The sequence below is a fragment of the Sceloporus occidentalis genome, unplaced genomic scaffold (assembly GCF_023333645.1).
Source record: "Sceloporus occidentalis isolate IW3139 unplaced genomic scaffold, rSceOcc1.0.p SCAF_4, whole genome shotgun sequence".
NCBI classification, from domain to species: domain Eukaryota; kingdom Metazoa; phylum Chordata; class Lepidosauria; order Squamata; family Phrynosomatidae; genus Sceloporus; species Sceloporus occidentalis.
This window is the reverse complement of record NW_028316984.1, coordinates 143,160,593-143,183,104: the sequence shown is the minus strand read 5'-3', so window position 1 is coordinate 143,183,104 and position 22,512 is coordinate 143,160,593. Positions and strand designations below refer to the sequence as shown.

General features: G+C 40.4%; 1 protein-coding gene across 3 annotated transcripts in view; it reads left to right on the top strand.

Moving 5' to 3' along the window:
* Positions 1 to 22,512, top strand: part of STARD9 (StAR related lipid transfer domain containing 9) — a 138,754-nt gene that overhangs the window by 89,170 nt on the left and 27,072 nt on the right. For 2 of the 3 annotated variants that reach the window (XM_089521870.1, XM_089521871.1), the window contains 6 exons: positions 6,951 to 7,002; positions 10,260 to 10,397; positions 11,181 to 11,263; positions 14,949 to 15,055; positions 20,568 to 20,758; positions 21,377 to 21,842. In XM_089521870.1, coding sequence (XP_089377996.1) covers positions 6,951 to 7,002; positions 10,260 to 10,397; positions 11,181 to 11,263; positions 14,949 to 15,055; positions 20,568 to 20,758; positions 21,377 to 21,842 — 1,037 coding nt within the window. Of the gene's footprint in view, positions 1 to 4,709; positions 4,789 to 6,950; positions 7,003 to 10,259; positions 10,398 to 11,180; positions 11,264 to 14,948; positions 15,056 to 20,567; positions 20,759 to 21,376; positions 21,843 to 22,512 lie in introns of all 3 variants that reach the window. The other variant, XM_089521873.1, reaches the window with a different exon arrangement.

Below are 22,512 nucleotides of genomic sequence, written 5' to 3'. Positions count from 1 at the left end.
GAAATTGATGACCGCTTAAACTTCAAATATTGCATGAAGACAGCAGCCAGAAAACACGGTGTGTCCTTGGAATCTCAATCCTCTTCTCGATGATGCTTTGGAGGCCAGCACCAGTGGTATGGACAGGGCCAGCGTCCTTTCCAGCATGACCGCCAATACCAACAAGAGGAGCACCAGAGGCAGCCTTATTGCTCTCAGTCATTTGGTTGTTCCGGCCGCTGCCAGGCTCCATCTTGGTACTGAAAAAACTACCGAAAGCAACATACCAAACAGGCTAAAAAGAGGTCCTGAAGGGTCGCTGCGTGCTCCGTCGGTCCCACCTCCTTCTTAGATATTTTGAGGCCCTTCTTCAACACCTGGGCCAACCTGACTTCCGACTCCTGGGTCCTTGACATCTTCTGTAGGGGCTATGCCCTCGAGTTTGAAGAGCTCCCACCTACCAGAGCTATCATTTCCACTTCCCCCTCAGACACCTTTCTCGACAAAGTACGCACTCTTTTGGCAAAGGGTGCAATTTCACCAGCAGACCCTTCACAATCTCCCAGATGTTTCTTTTTGAGATATTTCACGGTGCCCAAGACTGACGGCGGTCTCAGGCCAATCCTGGACCTCCAAATGTTCAGTGTTTATTTGATTAACCGTCACTTCCGTATGGTAACTCTTACCTCTATTTTGCCCTTATTGTACCAGGGCCTGTGGTTTGCCACAATCGACTTGAGAAAGTCACTGGAGGTTCCTGACCTTCGCCATTGGTACCAACATGTTTCAATACAATGTCCTTCCCTTCAGTTTCTCCACGGCTCTGAGAGTCTTCACCAAATGCATGGCGCCGGTCATAGCCTACCTCCACAAGAGAGAGACCAGAATCTTCCCTTACCTAGATGACTGGCTCTTCACCGCCTCCTCCAAGGACGAACTACAGACAGATCTCAACTTTGCTCTGTCGCTCCTCTCATCTCTCGGGCTCGTGGTGAACTTGAAGAAGTCACATCTCACCCCAACCAGACAAATCAGGTTCATTGGTACCATTCTTGACTCCGAAGAGTATATCACCTATCTGTCTCCAGATCAGTTTCAAGCCCTCTGCACTGCAGTCCAGACCTGCCTTGCTCACAGGAGGATAATGGCCACAGATGTCCAGGTGGCTCTGGGACACATGGCCTCCACAACCCTGATAACCTTGTGGGCAAGACTTGGATTTCGACCTCTCCAGTCGTGGTTCCTGTCAGTCTTCAATCTGATGGCAGACTCTCTGTCCAAATGGCTTATGGTAACGAGGCCAGTCACTCACTCGCTCCACTGATGGCTCGACTACTGGAACGTCTGCATCGGCATGCCCTTTTCGTCTCCTAAGCTTCAGACCACGCTGACCATGGACGCCTCCATAGAAGGATGGGGAGCTCACACCCTAGACCTCATGATCAAGGACAAGTAGTCTCAGGACAAGGAACCTCTCCACATCAACGCTCTCAAGATGCTCGCTGTCGAAAAAGCCCTGAAGGCTTTCAAGACAAGTTTGGTGGACAAGGTAGTACTTCTGTTGATAGACAACACCACGGTGATGTACTACCTCAACAAACAAGAAGGCACCAGATCCCAGACCTTGCTCAAGATCACACTCCACATTTGGGAATGGTGCATCTCAAGGGGAATCTTCCTCCAAGCAGTCCATTTTCCAGGGGAGGAGAACGACCTAGCCAACCAACTCAGCAGATCTCCCACGACTTGTCACAAATGGATGCTCCATCCCGAGACAGTGACCAACCTCTTCAATCGATGGGGAACACCACAGATCGACCTCTTTGCAACAGCCTCGAACAGCCATTGCGTCCAGTTCTGTACCCGGTCACGGACAAACAATTCCCTCAGAGACGCATTCCTCTTCACCTGGTCGGGAGAGATGCTCTATGCATTCCCTCCGTTCCCACTGATCACCAGGGTGGTGTCCAAGATGATAGAGGATCTCTCGGATTCTGTCCTGATCATCCTTGGTGGCTGAGACAAGCTTGGTTTCCATCCCTCCTCCACCTGTCCCAGGGAGAGCTTTTCTGACTCGAGTTCTGTCCCGACCTTCTCTTCAAGACAGCTGGGTTTGACATCTGGACATGAACAACCTGCTGCTGATGGCCTGGAGGCTCCGTCCCTAGAGTTGCTCCCTCCCTTGGTACAGACAGTGATCCTGGCTGGCTACAAGGAAATCCTACACTTCTAAATGGAAGAAGTTTGCTGATTTCCTTTCTGCAAGGGACCTCACCCCATCACGGGTGTCGACATCGACGGTACTGGAGTTACTGATGTCCTTGTTGGATTCGGAGTTATACCTTAACTCCATCAAATGCTACCTCTCTGCCATCTGTTCTCATTAGCAGTTTGAGGGCAGACCTTCCTTTTTCAAAGATCCTCTTGTGAAGAGTTTCCTGAAGGGTTGCAATAACCTATATCCTCCAGTCTCGGTACCGACACCAGCCTGGAGCTTGGACACTGTGCTGTCTTGTTTGCAATCCAAGCCTTTTGAACCCATGGACACTGCTGATTTAAGGCTGTTGACTTCGAAAACAGCTTTCCTGGTGGCTATCACCTCTGCCCGCTGTGCGGGCGAGCTCTGTGCTTTGTGGAGGGACCAGCCTTTCCTTGGGTTTCATAAGGACAAGGTTGTCCTCTGGACTGACATTACCTTTTTGTCAAAGGTGGTGTCTTCTTTTCATATGTGTCAGGACATTGTGTTGCCGACCCTGGTTTCGAACCCGACCACCGGTACCAAATGCCGCTTACATACTTTGGACGTTCAGTCTTGGCTTTCTACCTGGACAGGAATATGGGTTCAAGCCGGTCCAAGAGACTGTTCCAGTGCTACTCAGAACCTAAGAAGGGACTACCTGTGACTATGCAGAGGTTTTCGGATTGGGTGGCTGGTACCATCCACCTCTGCTATGAACTGTCGGATAGACCTCTCCCTGCCTGGGTTCATGCTCACGCAACTAGGGCAGTAGCGACATCCTCCGCTTTCTTGACTGGGGTGCCTTTGGAGGATATCTGCAAAGCTGCAGTTTGGTCCCAGCCTTTGATTTCCATCAAGCACTATAGGCTGGACACCAGGGCCAAACAAGACACAGCTTTTAGGAGAGCAGTGTTGGTTTCAGGTTTACATTGATTTGTTTGCACTGCATTCTCTTTGATTCTTGACTTTATTGTGTTCCAAGTTATTGTGCCTTGAAACTTCACTTTACATGGATTTACAGTGACACTTTGACCAATGCCTTTGTGCTTTGTTTACAAAGTGTTGACAATGTTCATTTTCTTCAATTGTCAAAACTGACTTGGTTTACACATGTGCCTTATGATTTGAATGCCTTTTGTTGATGGCTTATTTAAGAAGTGCTATTTATTGAGGTACTAAATGCTTCAAACACAGTTTTTTGTTCAAAAACTTTATTGTGTTGTTTTCAATAAACACAGCTTTATTTGAACCTAATCTTGGTGTCATGACACTCCTTCTGCCACTGACCTAAGCTTATCAGTCTAACCCATTTGTATGATTCGCAAAGACCACAAAGAAGGACAGGTTGCATACATATTTCTTTGAGTGGTCATTTGTGAATACATACAAATCTTCAGTGTTTGATCCTCTGTCACTTGCGCAGTGTAAAATTTCGGAACTGGAGAAAGAGCGGGAAGGTGGGAGTCTTATATGGGATGGGTGGAGCTACCACTAAAAAGTTGCAAAAAGTTCAAAGTAAACTTTGCCCAGTGATTCCAGAAGTTTCCAAATAAGCTGCACAGGCACAGTACAGCCCATTTGTATGTATTTTCAGATGACCACTCGAAGAAATACCGTTACAGGTATGCAACCTGTCCACACACACATACACACACACATATATATAAAATTCTAGAATTCTGAATGCAGGGTTATTCTCCCTGCCTGTGATTTATACATCTACAATAGAAATTCATTTTTCTCAGCATGCTAGTAGCAAAATTTAGCAAGAGCTTAGATTTTACAATATGTGTGAAGTTTTCTGCTGAAACTGGGAAGCTGGTAGCTTTCTTTTTTAATGGCTTTCACATTTAGCAGTGATGTGCAGTATATATATTAACACATCATATTCTCTTCCTTTTTTCTAAACTAATTTTCATTGTTTAAAACTAATTTATGGATATAATCTCATTTAAACTGGCATGACACAATCTGCAGTTTCAGATAAGACATGCAAATCTTCCATTCTGTCCTTTTGCTTTTTAAACAACACAAATCTAAGAGTGTTGGTACTTTCTTCTGATTATTGGTCTTGATTTATCCTAATGTTGTGGCTATATAGTATCTCATGACTGAATATATTTCCATTGTTTGGGACTGATAAGGTATTATATTTGCCCAGATAAAATATATTTCCATAAGTGTCCCATTTAAAAGGAAAAAACAGTGCCTTTCCAAAATGCTTATTCTATTTTTAGGTTGCAAAGACTACAAGATATCTGTGGTTGCAAGGTAATCACTCTGACACAGTAGAAAGAATGACTGGCTTAGCAGAATGGTTACTTTTGCTCATTCCTCAATTCCATATTATCTGATAGATACTGATGATAGCTTTACAAGGGAAATCAAGGGAAGCCTTGATATCATGCTTACACACAGGACTTACTAAGCCCTCTTGTCTGTTTCATTTACACTGTACTAACAACTGTGTCCCCTCTTTCTTTGCTTCTAGATGCTGCTTTTCCTTTTCTTTATGCTTTGCCATTTTTAGATTCAGGTCTCTCTGTTACCTTCATCTGAGGAGCAAGAAGGTAAAAAAAAGTTTCTCCTTTTCATAGTCACAATAGTGCCTTGCCACCTTGTATGAATGGTAAAAGAAAGGAAGCTAGCTTCAGGACACTTTGAATAGAGGTGTATTTGAGCCCTGTGTTTTTCTTACCTGTATTTTACCACATGGAGCACCTGGTAGCAATGATGTAAAAGTAAAATTATAGTGTTTGCTTTACATTATACACAGTCTTTTAGCGAGGGGAGAGATAATTAGATGTTCTGTCTGAAAGGTATACATTATTACACATTATCTGATTCTGTTTTATTTTTCTCCATTGGGTTGTACTTCAAATAAAAGCCTAATGACTATTGACCATTCATAGTCTTATGCCTGCCCTGGAGGTGACAGTGTTCCATGATAAGCAGCAGAAGTGTATCTGTGCATGGTCCTCTTTCTCTCTCTGTATTGGGAATGGTGTTGCCCCTGTTTGTGGGTGAAGTGCTGCTTTGAGTCCCTATGTTGGGAGAAAGGCAGGATATAAGAAAAGAAAATAATAATTATAAATAAAGTGAAGCCAGTATTCTTCTACATTCCTAGCCATAGTGCTACTTTACCATCTTGTATGAATGGTAAAGGAAATAGTATTCAGGGTGTGTTGATATTGGCACAGGACCACCTAGTTTCTCATAAAGGGGAAATGATACCTCCTGAGAACATGCAGTTGGAACACTGAAACCTGCCAATAAATATAAGTAGGCAGAAGCTAATTCAAACATCAATTTTGTCACCCTTCCCCACTTGAAAAGTATGTTTGCGTAATTAATCCTTTCCTAACAGTACATAGGAGCAACACCAGTTCAACCAGATGGATACTATTGTGTATAGAACTTGAATCTTATCTCAACAATTATGATGGAAGTTCTGCCATGCTTGAAGGCAGTAAGCCATTTGAGAAAGCATAGGGCAGGCTGTGTAGCATGCACACAGCCCCAGTAGGGGCTCAGAAGGAAGAGGCTGGTGCAGGAGGGTAGCTCCTGCTACTGTGAACCATTTCAATATCTGTTGCATGAGGCTCTGACTTGTCTTTAATATAGAGTCTGCCTTACCTTTGCTGTAACTCACTCATAATTGCTACCTTAATAACCCTATTATTTCATTCTGCCCTGTCTTCACTCCTGTTATTCCAAGGATATAGATTTCTTTTCTGAATTATTTTTAGCCTGTAAATTACTGTAGCCGAGAATAATTTCTTCCATTGCATTTGGAAATCAAATATTGATACTTCATAAACTTTCAGTAAAAATGAAAATGAAAGCTGCAATCCAGTGTGTAATTTAAGACTGCTTTGGAGGTTCTATTGATTACATTAAGGATGAAATATACTCTATGTGCCAGACTACAAGTCAAACATTGTTTTATTATGCCTTTTAAAGAAGCTGATTTAGGGTATGTGTATACTAATTAGCACACTGACCTTAAAAAGACCTTACATGTCAAATGATGCCTTCTCTTTTTGAAATGAAAAAAGCAGGTGTATGTTGGGGCAATAATAATTAAGTTCTGAACTCAGAACTTAGATTTGGAATCATGTATTTCATTATACAGAAAGTGTTATCCGATCAAATACATAAGCATAGATAGCACTTTCGAGTGTTCAAAGTTTTTCACATGCATTAGCTAGCTGTAGTTTTCTTATAGTTTTCTTATAGACTTGTATATTGTTTAATACTACCTTCCATTTTATAGTTACATATTTATTCATATATCAATTTCCAATGTGAAGTATTCTAATTATAACACTGGAATGTTTTCTTCCTTCTTAGAAAGGAATAAAAAACTGTTTATAAGTTTCCTGCATTTTTTTTTCTTATCAGATTTATCAAAAGTGTTTGCCCTGGGAAATGTCAGTATTTTTATAGTGTTCGTAGGTTTTAGACACTTACTGACTAGAATCAATTATTCCACAAGAAATTATTCAACTAAGATTTTTTAACTTGGTTAAATAACAGATGACAGGTTATTCCATTGCACTGAAATGAAACTGAGAATGGTAGTAAGATAATTTCCCAGCCCTCCACCATGCTGGACCACCATGAAAAACAACTAAATATAATTTGTACACTTGTGTCTGAGAAAACATGTACATTTACCAATGTTTTTTTTTAATTATTTTACTTACTGCAGTTGTTTTAAATTTTCTAGGAAGGTACAACCAAAATTGGAAGAAGTGATTCAAAGCAGGACCAGGATATTGGTAAGTTACAAGAAAAACCCCAAGATGTTGCAGAAGAACAATACTGAGGATTAGAGCAGCCTCTTTTCCCAAGCTAACGGGCTGCCCAGGCTAACTGAGATTGTGTATGTACTACCACTAGAAAGAATGTATGGCATTATTAATTCCCTGGGTTTCTTGACACTGAAAAAACACAATCAGGAAGAATTACACAGAGGGCAGAATATTGCACACATTCCAGAATGTTACAGGAAAGGTTTGTTTTTTTAACTGTGCAATTTTGTCCAAAAAACACCACTTTTGCAGGAAAAAATACCTGTGTTTGTTTCTGGAAGCAGTGTGTTTGTGTGTGTAAAAACCTGTTCATGTAAAAAAAAACCACAGTTTTTCCACACACAAAAAGGCAGAAATGACATGGAACGAACAGAGATAAGTCCCTACACTGTTTTTTTAAAAAAAGTGGGGGGCAGGCACATAAAACCTGGCACTGGGCAGGCCAAATTTCTTGAGCTGGTGGCACTGGGAGGCGTTTCTGTTCTGGAAAGGAGGAGCACATGTTCCTGTGCAAATGAGAAGTTTGCTTCTATATGTGCTGGAAAAATGAAATCTTATCAGCTCACTTGATGCCCATGCCCATGTACTTGTTCTGTACCTTGAGTGCATGAAAAATTGCTGAAGCGCATCACCCACTTTCTCCTTGCTTACTAGAGGGAGGTGTTTCAAAGATTACAAGTACATGCACAGCTGAGTAGTTCTTGGTTGTGACTGTGATGAGTTGAAGCAGGGAAAATGTGACCAAGTCAGCTGAGTAATGAAGGCAGTGCTGGCTTGTGAAGGTAGGGGCAGCACAGAATCCAGGAAGCCTCCCCCCACCAATGCACCATTGGCTGGTTCTGGTTTTGGGGTGAGTAAGGATGTGTATTGTTTCTGGTTCTGTGTTTATTAAAGCAAATTTCAGGTTACACCATTTGTACTGCAATTGCTGTGCAGTAAGCCCACCATCCTCAGATTGGAACTTATTCAGATTGTCCCACTCCATATCAGCCAATGGCAGTGCACATCTGTTATTGCCCATTGATTAATATATAGCAATAGCAGTATAGCACTTACATTTCTATACCGCTTTATAGTGCTAAACACTCTCTAAGTAGTTTACAATGTGTTAGACAATTGCCCCTAACCAGTTGGGTACCCATTTTACCAGCCTACGAAAGAATGGAAGGATGAGTCAACTGGGAGCACTGCAGGATTGAACTCACAACATTTTGGCTGCAGTACAGTGGGCCCTCTGTATCCATGGACTTGCCATCCACAGATTTAAGCATCCATGGACGTCAACCCTGAGTTGCAGAGGAGGAGGAGGAAGGGAGAGGCGAGAGGCGGAGGAAGAGGATGGAGAGGGAGGAAGAAGGCAAAGGAGGCAGGAGGAGGAAGGAAGAGGCGGGAGAAAGCTGCAGAGGAGGAAGAGGCAAGAGGAGGCAAGAAGAAGAGGAAAAAGAAGAAGCCATGGAGGAAGAGGAGGAAGCAGCGGGAGGAAGAGGATGAAGGAGGCAGGAGGACGAGGAGGAAGAAGAAGTGATGGCAGCGGTGGTGGTGGTGGTCCCTTGCCGCCAGCTGGCTGCTACCTCAGTTGAAAGCAAGGAGGGAGGGAAGGAGGGAGAGAGGATGCATTAGATGAAGTCCCATTGACCCCAGTGGTGGTGTGGCTGCATGGCCACACTACCATTGAGGACAATGGGACTTGAGCATCCAAGAATTTTGACAGATCCCCCACAGATACTGAGGGCCCACTGTACTGGCATTTTAACCGTGGTGCCACCAGGACTCCTTTGTGAGCTAATACTGATTTGAACTTGTAAGGTAATTTAGGTTTCCTAAGGCTCTATCTTTTCTGAAGGAAACAAAAATATTTAAATATCAAAAATATCAAAGCCAAGCCTATTAGGGTCTAGCTTTAAATTAGTAGAGTGGCAGAAATGTTCTCTTGTCTAACTATGCTTCCCTAAGAATCGAGACTTGACTCCAAAAACAACAACACCAGCTAGCTTGTAGTTCAGAACAAAAGTTTACTAATGGCTTTAATGTACACTCCTCCCTCCATATTTGCAGCTTTGATATTTGCGGATTTGATTATTCACGGATTTGATTAATATGTCCAAGTACACCACAAGTTGAACATGAGCAACAATGCGATGCGGCAGTTAAAAAGTATAGTGTCTAGATCAAGGGAAGTAATAGTGCTTTATAATAGTGTATTGTACTTTGGTCAGGCCCCACCTGGAATAATGTGTCCAGTTCTTGGCACCACAATTCAAAAAAGATGTGGAAAAACTGGAATGTGTCCAAAGGAGGGCAGTTAAAATGGTGAAGGGTCTGGAAACCATACCCTATGAGGAGGAGAGACTCAGAGAGCTGGGGATGTTTAGCCTGGAGAAAAGGTTAAGAGGTGATATGATAGTCCTGTTTAAATACTTATAGGAATGCCATGTTGAGGAGGGAGCAAGCTTGTTTTCTGCTGCTCTAGAGAACAGGACGCAGAACAATGGATGCAAGCTCCAGAAAAAGAGATTCTACCTCAACATTAGGAGGAACCTCCTGACAGTAAGGGCTGTTCGACAGTGGAACACATTCCCTCGGAGAGTAGTGGAATCTCCTTCCTTAGAGGTCTTTAAACAGAGGCTGGATGGCCATCTGTCAGGGATGCTTTGATTGTGATTTCCTGCATGGCAGGGGGTTGGACTAGATGGCCCTTGCGGTCTCTTCCAACTCTACGATTCTATGATTCTATGTTCCTGTGGTCCTGTGGAAGCTACCTTGTAGGGCCTTGCTATTTTAAAGTTCTGCAATTCATTCCATAATGAATTGCATAGGTTATTTTAAACAGTGTATTAATTAATAATAATAACTGATGAAAAAATTATTGTCGGTAGCCAGTGTGGAATAGCGGTTTGAGCATTGGACTATGACTCTGGAGACCAGGGTTCAAATCCCAGCTCAGCCATGTAAACCCACTTGGGTGACCCTGGGCAGGTCATACACTCTCAGCCTCAGAGAATGGCAATGGCAAACCCTCTCTGAAGAAACATGCCAAGAAACCCCCATGATAGGTTCACCTTACGGTCTCTATAAGTCTGAAATGACTTGAAGGCACGCAACAACAACAGTAGCAGCATCATTTATGAATGGTTGTCCTAAAGTTTTTCCAAGACAAAAGGGGAAATGGAGTTTTAAATAAATCTCAACAATTAAGTACAAAACTAATCCATATATCTTGTCAGTTTTACAGGGTCAGTGGATCAAAAAGGACCATTGCATTGTAGACAACCAGCATGGGATTGTTACTCTGCAGCCTCTTCATGGAGCACATTGCATTGTGAATGGTCATGAAGTCGCAGATTCTGTCCGCCTGTCACAAGGTAAATTGTATATTATTACTTTCACAGAACTGTTGTCATCAGCCATACTCTGATATATGAGGAGCCCTGGTGGCGCAGTGGTTAAATGCCTGTACTGCAGCCATTCACTCGAAACCACAAGGTTGCGAGTTCAAGACCAGCAAAAGGGCCCAAGCTCGACTCAGGCTTGCATCCTTCCGAGGTCGCTAAAATGAGTACCCAGACTGTTGGGGGCTAATTAGGTTACTTGCTAATTAGCTTACTGTTCACCGCTATGATCTTTGGAATAGCAGTATATAAATAAAACAAATTATTATTAATTATTATATGGTAAAATTTGGGACTAGTAGCCACATTTAGTAATATTGTTGTTCTTAACACCAGTTTGATATTAACTATGTTTACCCTGAAATAAGTCCTTTTAATTTCAATGGGACTTAATTTTGAATCAAAATCTTTTTTGACTCAAAAAAGAGTAATTTTTTTTACAATCTTTGCAGATCTTTTACAGTACAGTACTTTGTAACCTTAATGGTAATTTAACATCTTTGTAATGCTATATATTTGTAATTTAATGTAATTGAAAACTAAGCCCAAATGACCCACAGTGAATGCTGTCTTCATAACTACACTGTCTTATATTTTTGCTGTGTATATAGTTGGCAATTTGGGTTTAGAGAAAGTGTTGAAATTTTGAATATTGTGTTCACTTATGCAAAGATTGATACTTTTACATGTTGGATAAAAAAGGCAATACTAAATGCAGTTTTGTTCTCATTTACCTTTTCTCGTTCTTATTTTTAGGAGCTGTTATTATTCTGGGCAAAGCGCACAAATTTAGGTTCAACCACCCAGCTGAGGCTGCAATTTTAAGACAAAGACGATCAGTAAGTTCAGAGTGTGTTACATTTCTTCTTTTATAATTGCTTCATTGCTTATTAAAGTTATTACTATCCTATAAAAAAAATGGAGAGCTCATGTAGGGATTAGGAAATCAGTTTCAGCAGTATGTAAATAATAATAAATAATAAAATTTTTATTTATATACCGCCCTTCCTCAGATCAGGGCGGTTTACAGCATTTTAAAAACATTACATTAAAACATCAAAAACATTACAATAAAAACAGAAAAGCCCCGAGTTAGCCAGTCCCCTTGCCAGTGAAGAGGAAGGAGGTCCATAGGACATCTTAATCGGGGAATGCATTACCAAAAAGGAAGGTCTTCAGATCCCTTTTAAATTGGGCCAGGGAGGTGGCCGAGCGGAGCTCTATGGGCAGCGTGTTCCAAAGGGCCGGGGCGGCGATGGAAAATGTCTTCCTGGTAGTGGAGACAAGCCTGGCCCTGGGAACCCTAAGTAGTTGCTGCCCAGATGTTCTGAGGGTGCGGGACGGAATGTATGGGGAGAGGCGGTCCTTCAGGTATCCTGGGCCCAAGCCATTTAGGGCTTTATAGGTCATCACCAACACCTTATATTGAGCCCGGAAGCGAATCGGCAGCCAATGCAGATCTTTTAGCACCGGTGTAATGTGGCTGGCCCTGGAAGTACCAGTGACCAGCCTGGCTGCCATGTTTTGTACCATTTGTAGCTTCCGGGTTTGGTATAAGGGTTGCCCCATGTAGAGTGCATTGCAGAAATCCAGTCTCGAGGTTACCAGAGCATGTACCACAGTTTCAAGGTCCCTCTGGGCCAGGTATGGGCGCAGCTGGCGAATAAGCCGAAGCTGATGACAGGTGCTCTTGACCGTCGCATTCACCTGAGCAATCAGGTGAAGGGACGAGTCAAGAAGCACCCCCAGACTGCGCACGGAGTCCTTCACAGGGAGCGTGACCCCGTTCAGGACAGGTGGAACCACCGCCATTCCTGGACCAGGGGAACCTATCACAAGTACCTCCGTTTTCTCTGGATTCAGCTTGAGTCGGTTTTCCCTCATCCAGCCCATTACTGACTCCAGACAGGCCACGAGAGGAGAGACGCCATCCTCGGTCACTGCATCAGTCGGAGACACAGAGAAAATTATTTGGGTGTCATCAGCGTACTGATAACCCCGCGCCCCATGTCTCCGGATGATCTCTCCCAGCGGTTTCATGTAAATGTTAAATAGCATGGGAGACAGAATGGCTCCTTGAGGGACCCCAGTTTTAAGGGCCCTCTCATCGGAGCACACGTCTCCCAGCTGCACCATGTGACTGATACTTTCTTTTGCCTCTCTTTTTCATCACAATCAGGTCCTGAACTGAGTCTACAATGCACTGAATGGGGGTGAACAAAATGAAATTTATTCCAAAGAAAAAAGAGGTGCTAGCGGTCAATAAAACAGCTAGCCCAGAAACAGGGATTCCCTCCAGATGTTGTGGTATTTCCATGGAAACCATAAAGCTAGCTTGGGATGTTCCTAGAACTACTGTTGATTTTAAATGCTTTGATTGAAAGGCCCTGGCAGATATACCTTTGTCTGACATGTCAACTCTACCTAATCCTGAAAAAGGCAGATCTAGCCAGGGTTGTAATGCACTCTACTTGGGCTACCATAGAAGACTTTTGGGAAACATCAGCTTAGCCAAAATGTGCTCACGTTATTGAGGAGGTATTAGGAATATGTTACTTTCTTGCTAAAACAAGTGCATTTACTCCTGGTTCATTTATTGGACCAATTAAATGTCCTTTAAAACACTGAGTAGGATACCTAAAGCACTCCCTTCTCCAACATGAGACCCCCCCCCAATATTAAGATCAACAGAAATCCATTTGTGTGTCCCAGACCCATGTTTCATCAAGATGAGGGACGAAAACCTTTTCACTGGTTTGTACACATACTCTCAAATTCCTTGCCATGGGAGGTCTAACTCACCTCTTCCTTCACATCCTTTTGTCTCCTTTTCAGTCTTTAAACAATTTACTGAAGCAGGCTTGGCTGTTTATATATGCTGTTCTTAATTCCTTTTATGTGTGCATGAGATCCAGTAGTAATAATTTCACACCAAGATGTCAAATGAGTGTTGAACTTAGCCTGGCTATAATTTGAACACATTGCTAATACCTTATTATTCTGAGTTGTTTTAGCAATCAGTGAATTTAATCCTTATTGACTTAATGGTATAGTCCTGGTAATAAATATATAAATTATATAATTATTGAACTACACATTATTTTGTATTCCATGTGTGTAGCCCCTCACACATCAAATCTTAGGGCTGCAACACAAGAACATAAAATCTATAAGAGTATTCCACAAGACCTGCTCCTAAACATAGTGAAGTGAAATTAGAATTTTGGGGGAGAATAATACATCTCTTGTGCTTTAATATTTATTTTTCAATAGTTGTACAGAAATTGTTCCCTTTATATTAGGCACATTGAAATTCAGAAACAGTGGAAGAAACTTGAATGCAATACCAGACAAGTGAATACTATGTATAGACATGCAAAGTCATTATTTACTGTCACTACTGCAAAACTTTTTTGATTCATGGCGTGCTTGAATAATGCCTAACCTAGAACATGAAGATAAGATTAAATTTTATGTTCCAGTGACTTAGATTCTAGGTTCTATGGAGCAGGGGATATATTCTTTAATGAGTAATGTAACAGGATCATGGGAGTCTTGGTTCAAATCTCTACTCAGCCATGGGTAGCAATAGCAATAGCAAGTACATTTCTATACCTCTTATCTGTGCACTTAAGTACTCCCTAAGCGGTTTACAATGTATAAGCTAACTGCCCCCAACAATCTGGGTACTCATTTTAATGACTTCAGAAGGATGCAAGCCTGAGTTGAGCTTCAGCCCTTGGCTGGTATTGAACTCACAACCTTATGGTCTGTGAGTGAGTGGCTGCATTACAGGCATTTAACCACTGTGCCACCAGGACAGGGTAACTTTAGGCAAGTCATCCTCTGTCAGTCTAAGACAGGGATAGGCAACCTTTTTGAGCTGGGGGCCGGGTTGCTGTCCCTCAGACAACTGGGAGGCCAAAGCCAATAAATAAATAAATAAATAATTTAAAAAATAAATAAATAAATAAATAAATAAATAAACCAGGACAAATGTAGGACAACATTTTCAAATGGAGGACATTTTTTTTTAAAAAAAGGAGGACACACCAAAAAAATTGCTGATTTTTAAAAAAATGTTAATATAAATGCATGTTTCTGAGGCTTCTATAGACAATTGCCCCCCTTGCCTGCCACTTGCCCCCCCTTGCCCGCCTCCTCCTGATAGGCCAAAGGCCCCACGCCCTCACACGAGAGACCAAAGGCTCTGGTGGCAATCGGCGGCAGGACCAGGCTGGGGCCGGTCCCAAGGCCTTGCTGGGCCGCATCCGGCCCGCGGGCCGTAGGTTGCCTACCCCTGGTCTAAGAGAAATACAATGGCAAACCTTCTCTGAATATCTCTTGCTTAGAAAACCTGCAATAGGGTCACCATAAGTTGATATTATCTTTGAAGGTACACAGCATAAACAGCAAATCTTCCTTAGCAAATATTAGGCACATTGATAAAGAAGGTGAGTTTACTCTTCTAGTTTTTTGCCTGCCTGCCTGCCTACCTCCTTCTCTTTTCTTTTCTTAAAATAGATTAGTGACCCCTCATCTGTGGTGAGCTGTAGATCTCTTGACTGGCTAGATCTGGATGGAAATTTCCCTTCACTTTCCTATAGCTTTTCTCCACCTGAAACAAAAAGGTAAATAAGGATCTGAATGAGCTAAGATGCCATTTATCTGGATTCGGATTTTTCTGTTAAAAAGTTTCAAAAATAGAGTTGTATTTTCTCTAATTGCTTGTTAACAATATGGTGACCTAGAAACAAATTGATTTAGCATGACCATAATTGGTGCAGTAGTGTTGAGTGGTCTTTTGATGCAAGTTTGGAAATAATTTGTTAAAACCTTTGTTCCCCTAATTGGTTTTTTAAAAAATATTTGAAATCTGTTGTTTTAATAATTAAACATGAGTAGCATTATTTCTGAGTAAGTATAATTGTATCTTCTAACTTTAATTTATAGTGGTCATTAAATATCTTGTTGTTTTTTAATCAACAAATCAATGGTTCAGATTGCAGGGAGATAGAACAAGCCATAGGCCACCTCTGGTTCCACTGCAATTTTTGCATCTCCAAGAGTTCCCATATCCCTACCCCAAAAAAGCAAATAGTGTCTCCAGGTTCTTGGGATCTTGTGGATGATGTTGGTAATCTTGTCAGGCCTTGGACATCTTTTTTTGGCTTGTAGAGTCCTTTATTTGTCATGTAGCGTCCTCCTTTTCAAAACAGGAAGTCTAGTCAGTTCCTGGTTTAAACAAAGTCCTTTCCAGGCATAAGAAAAGGGCAAGGGGGTCCAGAAATGACTGAAAGTGTGGCAAAATGATCAGTAGCACAATTTCCCTTATCCTGGGGGTCCCTTTGGCTAATTAGGGGTAAAAATGCAAACATTTGTGGGGTGGGGGTGGCAGCATGGAGGTGATAATGAGGATTGCTCTCCAGGGTTCCATGGAGAATCAGTGCAGCCCACCAAATCCTTACACTTTCCCCCTCATTGGGGTTTCAGATACCAGGGTGTTGCACCGAGTCTCAGGGCATGCCCCTTTTCCTCTGCTCCTCAGGGTGAGGGGAAGTAATTTCAGGGCAAGCCTTGAAAAGTTTGTGTGTGTATGTATGTATTTTTCTCATTTGTTAGACTTTTTGATTTTTTAATGGTGTATTGTGTACAGTGGTGGTTGATGCTTTTTCTATCTTTCTTAATGATATCACTAAAGCCCATCTCCTGTGATTTCTCAAGGGATCATCCTTAGGTCTCAGACACAGAAATCACAGTGCTTGTAATAGTCCTTATTCATTTAAACTGTTAAGCAATGAAATAATTTTTATAATTATTTGCTGGTGTTTTAATTATTGTAATAAAGCTTCTTTTAATGCTTATATTTAAGTCCTGAAATAATAGTCATGAACTTTGCTCTTAATAGTAGAAATCAAATTTGTTTTGACCTGTTGGGGGTCCATATATGGTAGAAATGCCCTCCTCAGCCTCTAGAGGTAAATTGTAGGGCATGTTGCAAAAATAAAATGACCTTTGCAGGCCACAAAAATTATCCTGGGAGGATGCATGCAGCAGAAGGCCGCATTTTGCCCACCTCTGGTGTAAACAGTAAAATACTAAATTATAAAGATGACAGGCAACTGAGCATATTGTATATTGTTTGTTTTCACAGTCCAGTTTTTACAATTCACAATGAATTTTCTTCAGAGTGGTAAATAAATAACATGGTCCATAACTGAAAATGGTTGATTTTCAGACATGAAACTGGTTCAGGATTTCAGACAGTGGATTGCAGTCAGATTCTGCTCATCTGTGGGTAGAAGGGCTTCACTCACAGAAAGTGCCACTGCCTGATTTTCAAGGAGCCCTTTCTGCCCCACCTCTTCACCACAGTTCACTCCATTCAGCAGGATCTTCTGAACTTGTGGAAGCACTATCTGGATAGATATGCTGTTCCATCTAGAAATACTGAGATATTCAACAGTATAAGGATTATAAATTTGTGTGGAGCTTTCCTTTTCCTCTTAATCAAGTCCAAGCATGCATTCCAGCTGTTTAATAGAAAAAGAGCTTTAAGAAACACCAATTTCTGTCCAGAATTTTACAGTACAACTGTAGAGCTGTTAGGTTAAATTCCATGTGGGCCTGCATGGTTGCTGTAGTTTTTTTGTGCTCCTGTGTGTTATTCTGAGGTTATGGTGTAGTATACAAAACAGCCTCTTGATTGGATAGATGTGCTAGGGAGGAGATGTGTTGGAGAAACATACATCGGTGGATGGGCTTGTTATCTTGTAACTCAGACTTTTTAAGTGTCAGCCTTTAGTGATTTGCAGGAATACTTGCAGCTTTGTGAAACCTTTTTCATCTTTCCTATTTCTCTTGTTTAAATTTGAAAAAGGAATAAATAAAATGCACCTCATATTTAGGGAATCCTTAAGAAGAAATACATTTTCATATTTATCTTAAGCCTTTGCTTTTTAAAATCAAGAAAGCTATATTTTTGATGGACTTTATTTTCTCTTTTGGTTGAATTTTGTGTTCTGAGCCTCATATGTTCGCAGCAAAATGTTCAGCTTCATTACCAGGCTGTTGCTGCCATAGCTACTGAAACTGCATTATGCTGTAGAAGCCGCCAGATTCTGCACCAGCCTTAGAGCTGCTTTAGGGAGAGAAGGAGTTATACAATAGGATCTCATGAAGCTGATGACAAAACAGCCCAGAAAAAAATATGATTCTACGAAAGGTTGATTTAGTATGCTTACTATAGAGTTCATGTGTGGAAAGAGAAGATGAAAAACAAGCCAGCTTTTTTTATACTCCTGGAAATGTTTCCAATAAATTGGTGTGGATAAGGTCAGTGGATATTTTTAAAAAGGAAAACCTGTTTCCTTACTATTTCTTAACATCAGTACTAATGCTGCAATAATGCTGTTACTGTTTATTATTTCTAGTTCAAAATATGTGTTGTATTTCATAAAGACACGCAGTTCTCCTTAGTGCTGTGTTGGCTTTACATATCTTATTCAAAGAAGAGATTTAAGACTGGAGAAACAAAACAAGGTTATCCTTTGTCTTTCCCTGGATAAAATCGTTTTGTTTGCTAGCAAGGCTGCATTAACTGAATTTGAAAGAAGGTAAACCTAAGTAAGGAGGAATGTTTCTGGATTATTGAAATGCAGAGATTTAAGAGTACCTGAAACATTTATACCAGTATGTGGGAAATGATGTTTCTGTGAACCTGTAAAATAGCTGTATGGGAGCACTGTGTGATGCAAAGGCCTGCTTTTAGAATGGGAAAATATTACTTATTATTTTTATCTTCAAATTCCTCTTTATATCGGATGCTTTTTGGAAAGAGGTACAGAACATAAAATTTCTACTAGTGTCATTAAAGTTAATCTATAATTTGTTAGCCACAAACAACAGGCTTATATATCATGGCAGTCTAAACATTGTCATTCATGTTTATTTTTTAAATCTCAGAATTGATTGTGGATTAAATGATACCATAACCAGGTCCTTCCATTTTTAGGATGTCTGGTATTATTGCAGTAGAAGAGCCTTAGGCATTCGTCATTGCCAGTGTGATGTAAATGTCAAGTTGGATGAATCTTCATTACCTGTCTCCTTATTGCAGTGGTCCTAGTGCTCTGACTATAAAAAAGATGCTTCTTTCTTGGTTTAAGTATTTGAGCTTGCTAAGATTAAAAAATATTGTTAGGAAAAAGAGAAGCATTAAAACCAGTGACTTCTAAAATTTAAAGCAAACACTAAAGGCTATAATTTTCTACATATAGACCATAAATAACTGAGGGAGCAAAAGGCATAGGGCCTTGCCCTGCTGTCATCCCAGTATGTGCTAATACATTTATAAGAACTGTTTTTCAAAGCTTGATCTATGAATAGTTAGAAAGGCCTGTACCCTATGTATTATAGTGGCCATTACCAATTGCTTTGGTAACCATGTATGTGATTCTTATGCACCGGTACATATTTTATCAGATGGAGCTTCACCATGTAAAAGATTGGGGTCTAGTAGTTGGTTAACATCTCATTTAGCAGCTATCAAAAGAGCTGTTCTGGAGTTGGTCTAATTAATTTTTGAACCTGACTCTTTTTCTTATTTAAATTGAGTGGTTTTTTTTAAATAGCTTGTTCTGTTTTGGAAAAGATAATGAAATAAGAAGAATATAAATTATAAGAAATAATTAAAGGAGATTTGTGACCAATTTAGCCCTGTTGATTTGTACAAACTTTAATGGGGCTTAAGCCTTTTTCTTTATTTTATTTTTCTAGATTAAGCGGAGCCATCTGAATAAAAAGCACTGATAGAAACATGACTTCAGGGCATAGAAAGATTTTTGGATGCTAAAATTTTCATAGCCTTCAAGTAATTCAGGAATTAGTACTACTATACCATAATTTATGGTGGTGAGAAACAATATTCACAGGTTGAATCATAGAATCATAGATTTGAAAGAGACCTCACAGGCCATCCAGTCCAACCCTTTGCCATGCAAGAATACACAATCAGAGCACCCCAAACAGATGGCCATCCAGACTGTTTAAAAAGCACCAAAGAGGGAGACTCCACCACACTCCAAGGCACTGTAGAAATAATACAGTACTGAAATAGTATTGGCAAATGTTTTCAGTGGATATGAATGGATTTGGCTAATACTGTGCTACAAAACCAGTGAATCTGTAAATAATAATTGTTGGATAAAAGCTCCCAGCATTCCTTATCACTGGCTATGGTGGCTAGGGCTGTTGAAAAGGTCAGTGCAACAGTATATGTGCATTGCATGATTCCCACCCTGAAGATAAACAAATGGTAGGATTGTGGTGCTTAACACAAGGAGCTTTTTGGTAGTGATTCTTTTCAAAATTCTACAAGTTTCCATTTATTTTTGTTAAAGAGCCCAATGTGGCGTAGTGGTTTGAATGTTGGACTATGACTCTGGAGACTAAAGTTCGATTCCCAGCTCAGCCATGAAACCCATTTGGGGTGACCTTGGGCAAGTCACATGTTCTCAGCCTCAGGGGAAGGCAGTGGCCAATCACCTCTGAAGAAACCATGCCAAGAAAATCTGATGCTAGGTTCAACTTGAAGATACACAGCACACAATAAGACAGTCTTTCTTGGAATTTCTTTTGCTGGATTAAAACAGATGAGCAAAAAGTAAATTAAATACATTTGTTTCTAATATTGAATTTTAAACATTTACATTAGAAAATATAAACAAAACTTGAATTTTTCTTATTTAGGTGTGTTAAAATTAACACAGAAAGAACATTTTATTTTTTTGTTTACAGTGAACCTCAACACTTAATGAGATCAGAAGCCATATTGCAACATAGCTTAGTCAACTGTAAATCACAGAAAGGACTGCATGAGGATACTGCTTTTGATCCTTTTTTATTTAATGCCTCCAGTGAGAATTCTGACCTTACTGTGACATCACACACGTGTGCACATGTGCGTGCACACACACACATCCTTCCTGTAAGCCATCCTCTTTGCCATACTTCAGTGGTGCCTGAATCTTTCATTGTACAAACTGACACTTCTAAAGCATATATTTGATTTAAGGGAAAATACATGTAACACACAAATATGTTGCTTTCCCTGACTAAAATCTTTGTCAAATTTTCTAACAGTGAACAGAGAGGGGCTGTGCATGAAGAATGCCAGCCAAAGCAGAAAAGCCAAGAAATTCTCCAGAGAAACAAAATTCAACAGCAGCAACTGTATGTTGAAGAATTACAGCAGCAGATCTTGGATGGAGAGATTAAAGCAGAGCAAGAACTAGAACATGAGCAAGCAGTAATCAATCAGCAGATCAAAGAAAGTAAGATCGTTTTCATTCTCATTTCGACTAACAGTGTTGGTGATCCAATTTCTACAGTTAGCTGTGAGTGGGTTCTTTCACTCCTTATTCTTAATGTGAGGTAGCAGGGTGAATAAAAATCAATAATTTTTTAAAAATTAAAAATAATATCTTTAATTTAAATTGGATTTTTAAGATTAAATGCTTTTTCAGGAAAAATCTATCTAAAGATAGTTTTCCATTTAAGATACATTATAGTCCAAAGGTTATTCGTCATGAAATTGAGATTAGTTTTTAATTAAGTAGCATGAGAATGTGGAATGTTTGTTTGTTTGTTTATTTATTTATTTATTGGTAAGTGAATTTCATGAATCCATTCACAATGTCATGCTGTTCTTGAGGTTTCTGTAAGATTATTGGACAGTTTTTCTGTCTAGAAGATATTACAACAGATGCTTGGTTTTACTATTCTCAAAACTGAATTTTTGTCTGCAAAGATCACAATCCCATTGTTCTTTTGCAATTCTATGTACACAGAGTTAATTATTCTGTCAAACAGATAATATTTTCAGTAAACTATGAATATGGTAAAACTGACCAGCCATCCTGGTTGTTGTGCTTTGTTTTGTTTATTCTTAGACCATCAATGGATCATTGATGAAACGAAACGTCTAGCTGCCCAGCAGCAGCAGGAATCTGCTGTGCAGACAGATACCAAATCATATGCAGAAGCTGGAATCCAGAATATATTGGAATCAGAGATTGGCCCTTCTGTGACTGAGCAGAACAAGAAGAAATTGGTACAGCTAGAACTTCTACGAAAATACTCTTTGAAGAAAGCAGAAAGACATTTAAGTCGGAAGAAGGTTAAATTGCATTTGGAGAGGATTGTGAAAAAACAAAAATTGCTAGAAGCCAAGAAAAACTTGGAACAGTTAGAAGCTACATGCTGGATCAGTGAGGATAATGTGAAACTCTCCAAGTCATTGAACCAAGTTACCACAGCCACTTCCTGGGACTACAAATACTCAAACCCAGAATCAAATTCAAACTCCTTAAAATGCAGGTGCAGTGCTGTTTTAAATCCTCAGCTCCCCCATTACAGGTAAACAATTTTTCAGTTACCATGTCTGACCTAGGACATTTTTAATTAATAAATATATCAAATAATTTTTTATTGATTAATCAGTGGCACTGAGTCACTGGAGATCAAACGGAGAAAAAGGATGGGATAGAAACGGGATCTTCCCATTCTTATCATGCAATTGCACGAAAATTATCACACAACATCCCACAACATTGTGCTCATCCCGTCCTTCTTTCATCAATAAAGTGGAATGGTCCCATAACTTTTTATTCACGGGAAACCTCCATGAATAAAAAGTTATGGAACTATTCCACTTCATTGACAGGAGAAAGACGGGATGAGTGTGACTTCGCTGGACATCTTATGATAATCTTCATGCAATTGTGCAGTAAGAACAGGAGCATCCCATTTCTGAGTCTTTCTTAGCATAGTTGAGAATTAAGGTGTTTTTTAGAGGTTCATGTTATTTAGCTCTTTGGAATGTCCCCCCCCCCCCCCTTGCAGCAGTTTTAAAAAATAAAACATGTTAGTTGTTCTTATTTTATTGTGACTTTGAGAGTGAATAATGAAGCCTGGAATGTTTTTACAGAATTTCATAGAAGCATAGAGTACGAAGGGACCACAAGAGCCAATCCAGTCTTATCCCCTGCCATGCAGGAATACACAATCAAATTTTAAGAGGGATTAG